Below are 10,126 nucleotides of genomic sequence, written 5' to 3'. Positions count from 1 at the left end.
TTTTTTTTTTATTGTAATAGATAAAATATGTATTTGTGTGTGTGTATATATATAATATATATTTATTAACGTAAAGTTTAGTAAAAAATAATAATTTCGTTACATGTCGTACATCCTCGTGCGATTTACTACGATGATAGTATTAATTATTATTATAAAATGTTTTATAAATTAGAACATTTTTTTTTTTTTTTTTTTTTACTTATTAATAATATTGCATATGAAATTACGTCAGGTATGGATAATTGATAACTAATTATTACGAAATATTATAGTATCGACAAAATGGCACTTTTTTTCAACTTTTGTTTTACGGAAGTAGTACTGGTAAAGTATAAGCGAAGATTAATCAACCGATTTGAAAACACATTTCAATCATACCCAGTTCGTAAATTTTATACGACGGGTGAATTCGCTGAAGTATGTACAACGAGCTATTGGCCTCACTTTCGGCATAACTTCTTCCCTCCTCTTCTCGAATTATTGATTTTCAAAGAATTCAGAATTCGTCTATTAAAAATATAAGTTAAGTTTGGAATGTTTACAGTAGTCACTTGGGAAATGCATGTCAAAATTCTTTTGATTATCGTAACGATATTTATCGATTCGCAGTAGCGTAGTTTACGAATAAACAATAAGGGGACATATCATCCTTAGTCGCGGCACATTTTTTTTACTTTCTTATCTTATTCTCTTTTACTATTTCAATTAAATCTTCATTAGTCTTACTTCACAAACTTGTATACACACGGTACAATCACTCTTCCAGGTATGTAGGTGTACAGGTATCAAACAAACTGATGCTGCGGCAGGCGGTGTGCGAGTGGCTGGCTGGCTGGCTGGCTGGCTGGCTGACTGACTGATTGACTGACTGACTGACTAAATGAGTTACGCCAGGCAACCTAGCAATGCTTTAATTAATTAATTAATCAACAATTATTTACCGTGAATCATCAACGTTTCAACTCATACACTCGTCGTTTCACCTCACAAAACCTTCCAACATCGCTGAACCGACTATCAAACAATTTTTCACTCAATTTCGATAAAAAAAAAATTTTCTTGCCGATTCCTTCGTTTCCTTCCACTCTTCTACATCAGATCTAGTTCTACACCGTTTTTTTTTCTCTCTCTCTTTCCCACTGTCTCTCTTCTCTTCAGTCCTCGTTTCTTTTATACTTTTCCCAACACTGTGTTCCACTGGCCACACCTTGCTCCGAGCGTCCCTCTGTCGAGAATGGGCGAATGGCGATCAGTTTTACGAGCACAGTGAGCCCAGCCCTCCCACGATTGGATCGCGATCACGTGGCTTCGACTCCCGTCCAATCACAGCCAAGACTGACGTCAGTTCATTGACAAAAGATGTTTTCATTAACTAGGCGTGGGTAGATCTGAGTTCGGCGGGATGCGCGGGTGTCCGGAGTTGGACCATCGCGACAGTTCCGTCGCGGGAGGGGAAACGAACCACCAGTAATGGGGGGGGGGGGGTAGATGGGGACTGCCACGATTCCCCTGCCGCACTATGCGCTCCTTTACGGCGTGGGTGCGTGCCACCGTATTATTACGATACGGAGGCCGGAGAGACACGTTCGCCTTCAAGCAAACTCAATACGCGCGTAGGTCGTAGGCATCGACGCCCATACATTTCGCCATGTGTACATAAAGCGGCATACCATGTATAGGTATACCGTACCGTGTTACATCGCATGCCCCCCTGACTTCTATATGTATAGGTATATTGGGCGAAAATGGCTCCACTACCCCTGACGTGAGATATAGGTATAGGTATGTATGTACAACATACGTTACTGCACATGATTTGTACATACATACCTATCCTGCAGAGCGTTACATATGTGATACATATAACATCTATGCGTATACCACTATCCTGCATGTACACAAATGCAGCCAGAGGAACTCACCCAGGTCTGAAGCGTACGTGGGTTGACGTTCCTTTCATTTAAATGTCGTTAAAATTTAATATACGTTTAATTATAGCCATCCCCGTGTTACACGCGTATGCTATCGGCAACGGAATTTTTTCTACGATTTTGCGTGTACGTAACTGATACCTGGTGGTTCAATGAAATAGTCGTGATACTTTATGTGGCTATATCTTCATCGCGGTATGCGATAACAGCTGTGTACACGTCGGACATCGCGATGGTTCATTTATCGCACTCTTGGGTCTCCTTACGTATACAACTATTATGTCATACGCATCATTAACAATTCCGGTTTGCAAATATTATGTTCTGAATGGCGAATATACGGTTACATGTTTCGCACAGTGGTCCTGGAATATTATACATAGGATGCATCATGGGTATCAGAATCGGATATGAATATAAAGCACTTGTTTTTTTTTTTTTTTAGTAAGAGATTACTGAAATCGTGTTCAGCCAGTGCATGATTCGACTGATCCACATCCGATCAAGGTACAAAGTTATGCGATTTTCCAGGTATTCAATGGCTGTTGCGTGGTCGCAGTTCGATCCTTGACCGAAGGCGATGACATTGTGGTATTATTAATCATTGCCTGGAAAATGTAATGCCTTATTGCTGATGCTTAGTGCTTAGTCAGCGAATTTACCGACGGAGTTTCTATCTTTTCTCGGGGAAAACGTAACACGTGATAATATGAATCGAAGTGACACAAATTATATGTAAATGTGGAAAGTTTGTGGGCGTGGTCTGTGATTCCTTTAATTTTTTGTTACATTCTGATTCACCCTTCTGTGTTAACGTGAACGAGTGGTATTCACAAGGGGTGTTTCCCGGATAGAAAAGTAACACCATGACAGAAATATTTCATGATTACTTGCATTTCGTAGAGTGTTTACCAGATATTACTTGACAAATCAACATTACTTTGACTAGCTGATTTTTTTTCATGATTTCTACGATTTCACATGATTTTTTAAAGTTACAAAGAGTTTCTGGTTATCCTAAGTGATTTCTCATGACTACCGATGATTACTGGTGCATAATTTTATTTCAATAATACTGATTTCGGAGATGACGAAATCACTTCGAATGACATTAAAATCATGATTACTTGACTGGAAGAACCATTGAGTATATAAAGAAAATTAATAAATACACTATGAACTCATACTCACACCTTAAGATATTAGGTATACATCATATATACGCAATCGAAAGATTGAGAAAACCGAACTACATTTAGTTAAATCCGCATCGTAAGAACTAATATCTAACTGGAATCCGAGCCACGTCGCTTATATATACATACTCAACCTGAATGAAATTCCACGGGTGAAAATGATGTTTTTCTAAGTCGTTCCATTATTCTTTCGAAAGTTTTATATACCCACACGAACGGTGTAAAAGCCACGTTACATCCATGCGTGTTGGTATGTAAGAATGAGGGTTGCCTAAGGCTTGAACTTCCTTGAGAATTTATAAAACCGCGTATACGGCTAAGGTATGAGTCCATATAATTACATACGTAGTCGTCGTAAGCCATGAAGGACGTTTCATTGTTAAATGCACGTCGTAGTGGCACCGAAAGAGTAGAGTACCTCTTCGGTCTTTGCGACATACCGCGCGGTACGTAAAATGTTGCATGTATGGGGTGCATAGATACAATACATAGAAGCATGATACATGCGGTAATACGTGAACCGGAAACGGTGTGCCATAGTGACGGGTTGTGGGTATACACGAGGCGTGCTTCAAATGCAGACGTGCGGACGTAGCGAGCGGAGTTGTAGGCCGTGTGTGTGATTGCCACGAAAGGCCGCCCGCGGACCCAGGTTGACAGGAAATGGTTCGAGATAAGATAATGGCGTCCCTCGCCTCTCCTGCATCCGGCAGCTTTCTTTGCTTTCAGTAGAACGGCGTCGACGCCGTCGAAGCTGTGTTGCTGCATATTATAATCGGAGGACGTGTTATTGCGATCAGCGAATAATATGTTCGGCGGTTGCGATGCGTAAAAAATATGTACAGAGTAGAAAAAAAAAAAAAAAAAAAAAAAAAAAAACACCAACGACAATAAATTATTTACCTTCCCTTTATACATAATGCCTACCTCCTGCACCCTCGAACAATTCTTATTACACATACGCCTCCGCGGTCATCCGCCACATTAATTATTCGGTTAACATACGTCGTGTAGTTATACGTACACACACCCACCACTTCTAATTCTCTTATGGTCACACGAGAATCGTGAAATGTCTTTGAACTTCCCACACGCACGTCGCCATATATCGCGTTGGTTGTTATGTCGGGAATGACAAATCCATGATCTCTTCGGGGCAGGTTTTATATTTTATAAAACGTCCATCAGTTATATATCGGTCGAATTCACCGAAGCTAGTGTATACAGCCTTGCTTGCGGCGGCAGGAGGATACAATGTGTGCTTGAGAGACCAATTCATTAGTTAATGATCACTCATGCATGCATATTATACTTCGGCTGTTTCAATAATAATATCATGTATATCCTGTCAGAAGTGACCCAAACAATGAACCGATATCTCGGGCTAGAATTATAGCCGCCCATTGTAGCGAGGCACTGAATGGTTCTAAAAACCGGCCGTGGCGTGCCCACATTCTTTCTCTGTTCCACGCAACCTACGGATGAAAAATTTGTTCATGCAGTCTCACTCAAACGAACCCGCAGCGACGCGTGTACGTGAGTTTTAACACACCCGTGGACACCCAGAGCATCTCTACAAACCCTGCATTCATCATAATAGCCTGTAGTATGTATAGGCGTGCACACGGACTCACAGAAGTATGTATGCACGTAGGTATACACATTCAGATCCCACTAAGTGCACACAGCACACTGTATATGTCAGTGTATACATTATAGGTATAGTCGGAGCTTCCCCTTCACGAGCCTCGACGGCTCGTCTCTTCTTCGGTTCTCGCGCCACAGGATGTGTACAGTGGTACAGTGTATGCACGGTATACACTGACAATCAGCGCCGAATATACCGGCCATATACTACGTGGTAGTAGTCGGTGGGCGGGGGTAGGCGCTATTAAAGTAAAGTAATCAATGAACCAGCGAAAGGAAAGGCGGGGGCAGAGGCAGAGACGAGGAGGGTCGACCGGAGGGGAATCATGCGCGCCCACGCCGGATTCTAGGCCTTATCGTAGCCGCGTTTTTATTTCGCACGCGTATCTTTACGCTGGCTGGTCCGACGGAGGGCGGGGAGGAGGGAGTACGTGAGACCCGTCGTCGCGTAAGAACTGCACGACTTATAGCACGGAGAGACTCAGTAGACGCAGGACGTCTAATTCTTGGATGCGTTTTAATAGGGTCAAGAATTGACCCTTACGCCCAGCTCGTAAAAATTGATGCAACTTGCCACGGTTATACATATACAGTATTTATAAGTATATTATGTATTGTGGTTAACACGGGAAGCAGCCTAGCGAATGTACATATGAGAGCCGTATGCTGTACGGATTGAAGTTATAAAATTAAATTTGGAGCTCGGATATTTTTTCAAACGATTTTACGATTTTACCATTTTACGACACGCGGTTCCGTTCACTGCTGTTGCTGCAGCCTCGGAACCTCGTGTATGTATACATACCGTATACAATACGAACGGCTCATTTTCTCTTAGAGAGATTAAACGCTTGGCTCCACATTCGTAATTATAGATGTAGGGTATACGTAATGTGGCTGGACGAAATTTTTCATTTACATTATAGTATGCTGCGATTATTACGTCCAGCTATGCGTACGTACGTGCATATAATAGCTGCAGCCGTACCACCGACAAATTATAATATTTTTGTTATAGCTGCCTACGTAATATCTATACGAGCGTAGAAGAAACGACGCCCGCCGACGTGAATGGAATCATCTGTTCATTCCGACAACCGCGGCGTCTAATTTATGCGATACTTGTCTCGAAAAATCTTCACGTTATTATACACATTTGAGACGCCTTGCTGCAGCAGTACAGTGCGCATTCTAAGTAACAGATTAACACAACAGCCACATGATATTTTTACTGACAGATTATTGCCAATATTTTTCTCCTCACGTGGGTAGACACGTAAAAAGATTGAATCGATATAGAATTTTTGCAAGTGACTTCGCTACACAGTCAGAATTTATGATATTATGTGGGCTTATGAAACTACCTACCTTCTGGAGAAAACCAGTCAGTAAACCACCATCCTTATAAATTATAAGCAGAAATCAAAGAATCTGCATCTACAGTCAACGATGGAGGTAAATCCTTTTAATTGCTTTGAAAAGTCGTGGTAATATACCTGGTAATCATTACCACCGACTTCCAAGTTGGTATACTTGACCTTTAATACGCATTGAGGCGATGCATCGATCTTAGATTATATCATTTCTCTTCGAATTGCAGATACATTTATCAAATATATTAATTTTATATATTTATCACATATTTTATCAAATTACCGCGATTCATTATTTTTATTTTATCACACACGCGTGCGTCTTACCCTCTGATGGCAACGTAGAGTCAGGTGAACACAAATACGTTCCTGCATGTGCTTAACATAGCAAATTCCTAAAGAACTAACCAACGAATACTTTAGTCAAGAGTTTCACTCATACAGATGTAGAGCAATATAAAAAATTATTTATAACTTGAGAAATATCAGGAACTCCAGAAACAGTTCTTACCGACCTATGCTGCAAAACTGCCTTACCGACAGTAGAGGTATATCACGGTAACTGAAGAGATTCTATTTGACGGTAACTATAAATCGTAGTTCCAAGAAGATTGCGTACGAATTATGAATAAAAATTCTATTAATGATGCATTGGCAATAAATGAGATGAGTAACTAATCATCATCTACTTGTTTACGCTTCCTACGGAAGTTGTTGGATCTAAGAAGAAATATTTTTATTATACTATCTCGAATAAACGGATTTCACTTTACAATTGAGTAGAGAAATCAAGAATATTAGCAGGAAATGCATGAAAACAAAAACTTTTCATGTGTCGATTGGGATGATCTGATTCCACTGAATCGAACTACTGCACTTCCACTTTTGCAGAACAATTCTTAGCTTTACGAAATTACAATTCATTAAGTTTACCAATTCGCAACACGTCCGGAAATCAATTTTCTGATAATCATGAAGCTGAATTTTTATTCGACACCGTATCGGTTGATTTCCGGAACTTTAACTCCCGCTGCTCCCGCTGGTCGCTGTTTTTGTTTGTGGCATTCGCTATTTCTGTAACGATTACAAAAACGAAAGTACATATCTCCTGATATCAGATATGAGTGCTGATATTATTGGAAACGAACGAATACCAATGACTTCGCTGAGATCGACCGTACGTTGTAACGCAAAATTTGAATCGATTAGTGATTATTCAATATTAGAAGCTGTATCAAAATAAACGAGTCCAGTAGAATAGACAAGTGAAACAAAGTACAACCAAAAGAATAGTAGGTATAGTAGGTTAGTTTATAGTAGGGGTAGTTTGTGAGTTTTAACGACTATAATTGTTAAAATACTTTTTGTATTCCAGATTTTCTCGATGAACGACGTGTAAATCGAATCGAAAAAAGTAAAAAATTTTGCAAAAACACAGGTAACAGAAAGCTCCTGGCAGCTGGTAAGGAAAGTTAATTGCACCTGGATAGAGCGAGATTAAGCAGAATGGATGCTTCCAAAGATGAAACTACGGAGTGTAAACCATCGACGGATCCTCTTGATTCATATTTTTTAATTCCGGGTAACAACCTATCTTTAACGGCCAGCATGTTTGCAGAATATTTCACAATCACAACAGACAGCTACATTTCTCTATGCGCACACTTGTACGAGGTATTATGTGTTGGAAATTCAAAGTTCAAAGACGAAATTTCTGAGTCAGCATTTCAATATTACGCAGTTATGTTACTGTGGCAAAGACTTCGACAGTTTTTACCTCTCCATTTGGTCAGATTATCACCATTTCTGGACAAGCTTTCTCACTTCGATCAATATTTGACAAGGACTCCCAGACCGCTTGAAATATACTTGCGAGGGATTGGAAATTTCCGCCATCCCTACTTGGGTGAAATGCGATTTCAACTGCCTTTGACTGTGACTAGCGCAACATTTGATTTGGCTACCGGTGCCTTTGGAAAAATAACCGACAAAACGCATTTTTTGTATGAAGCATTCCCTGCTCCAGGGATTGCAGCTCTGCGCATTTTAGCCGATCTCAAGCATACTAGTTCTTCTGGCGATCCTGTTTGGGATTTACCCCAACGCCTACGTCCTGATTTCGAGGTTAATGAAAATCAGGTTCCTATGCCAACAAGGAATCTTTTGGGTTGGTCTCCAGCCCAGTGTTTGACGGATGGTCAGCTGGGATTACTGAAAACCTTAGAGATAGAGAATGATCACTCACAAGATGACTTGTCTAAGTTCTTCCTCAACAGCTGCAAATTGCTAGCAACGATCAGTGAATACTTTTGTTCATACAAACGTCCCGAATGTCATTTCACTTCGTCGCATACCTTCCAATTTGGAACATCTGGAATGTCTACTCCATCTAGCACAGACAGAATGATCAAAAAAAGCAGAGTACAATCACCCTCAAGTACTGAGGTTTTGACTAAAGAGTCTACTACCACCAAACCTGTACCATTCCATTTTGCACTTACAGCTTTACCTTCGAGCAATTCAAAAGAATTAACCCCTCAGCCGGTTCCCCAAAATCTCGAATTGAATAAGTTTTTTGGTGGCCGAACAAGATTTGAGTTGGCTAATTGTATACCGATGACAGGATCCATAGTTCAGGGACTCTGTATAAAAAAATTTCATGATAATAAGCCCCATGAGTTTGATAGATACACCATGTACTGCGAAGGAAAAATATCGGTGTTTTCGACAATGAAGGTCGCCGATAATTTGGCAACAGGTGCTGCTATTACTGGATATCGAATGCCAAAGGAACCGATCAATAATAAACACTCTTGGTCCTGCTACGATTATAACAACTACAAAGAGGTTCCTGAATCCTGGATTCACACACGTAATGAAGTGTACACCTGGGGCAGTATCCACGAATCAAATCAATCTATGTGGGTTACGGGAGCTGCCGACAAGTGGCTATTGCAACACTTATTCCTTGATAAACATGCGCTTTCCAAGTGAAGTAAGAGAAACACTGATGTTGATATTTGAAAGAAGAAAAAGAAGATGCACGTACAAATAAATTTTTCATATCGCGCTTGTACCAAATGGCTATTATATTATTCATAAGAAAACCTGTGAGTCATTACTAGTATACCTAATAAACCTATGTGCATCCATTACTACTGACGTATAGCTTCATCTCACATATATTCTTCAGCAACTAATAAGTTAAAAATGTCAAATGCAACCAAAGATTCTTCTTTAATTCGATGTATTTTAAATTATATGAAAAATACATGCATGAATTGCAAGCTATTAGTCGTACACATTTTTTGGTACTTTTGTTAAAAATCTGTAATTAATCTGTTAAAGCGTAATGCTTTTCAAATGAGGTATAGAAGTTAGATGTAAATGTCAAATTATGGATCTTGAGAAAAGTTGAATTTGACAAGACAGAAAAAAAAGTTTTTATACTTATATCGTGTATTCTATTCAAAAGTTTGTAATATAATGATAATTCTGAAGTTTTCTCACACAGATTAACTTTATGAAAGAAAAAGAGCTGTTCCATTTTTAATCTCCAGCAAAATCTTTCGATACAAAGAATATTAATAAATTGTGTAATTCTTTGATTAAAATGTTTTGGATCGATAGATGAAAACTTGTTGTTACTGATAACTTTCGTGATACAAAATAACTATAAAAACAAAAAAAATTTCTGTCACAATTTTACTTTTGTGATTACATAGAATACATACTTTAAATATCGCATTTGACAATCTCTGCGCGAAAAACTCTGAGTCATATGGAATCATTACTGATTTTCACGCTATGGATTGATAAAATAAGAGTGACTGTGGACCTATGTTTCTGATCTATTTTTTGCCGTGCAAAAAATTACCGAAAAATCTAGTTTAATTGGTTTTGACATTAATAATTAGAGGCTGTTCCTCCTCAACTTGCAACTTCATAATTTTTGCCACTATGTTTCATTTTTATG

At 39.3% G+C, this 10,126-nt stretch overlaps 1 protein-coding gene across 1 annotated transcript; it reads left to right on the top strand.

Annotated features, from left to right (window-relative positions):
* Positions 1-7,425: 7,425 nt before the first annotated feature.
* On the top strand, positions 7,426-9,144 carry LOC124409134. Its single transcript, XM_046886554.1, has 2 exons — positions 7,426-7,442; positions 7,526-9,144. Exon 2 carries the CDS (start codon positions 7,657-7,659, stop codon positions 9,142-9,144), a length of 1,488 nt encoding a protein of 495 aa, XP_046742510.1. The 5' UTR covers positions 7,426-7,442; positions 7,526-7,656.
* Positions 9,145-10,126: the final 982 nt, after the last annotated feature.

Source organism: Diprion similis, chromosome 8 (genome assembly GCF_021155765.1).
Source record: "Diprion similis isolate iyDipSimi1 chromosome 8, iyDipSimi1.1, whole genome shotgun sequence".
NCBI lineage: Eukaryota > Metazoa > Arthropoda > Insecta > Hymenoptera > Diprionidae > Diprion > Diprion similis.
Note: the sequence above shows the minus strand (reverse complement) of the source record. Positions and strands in the feature narration are given on the sequence as shown.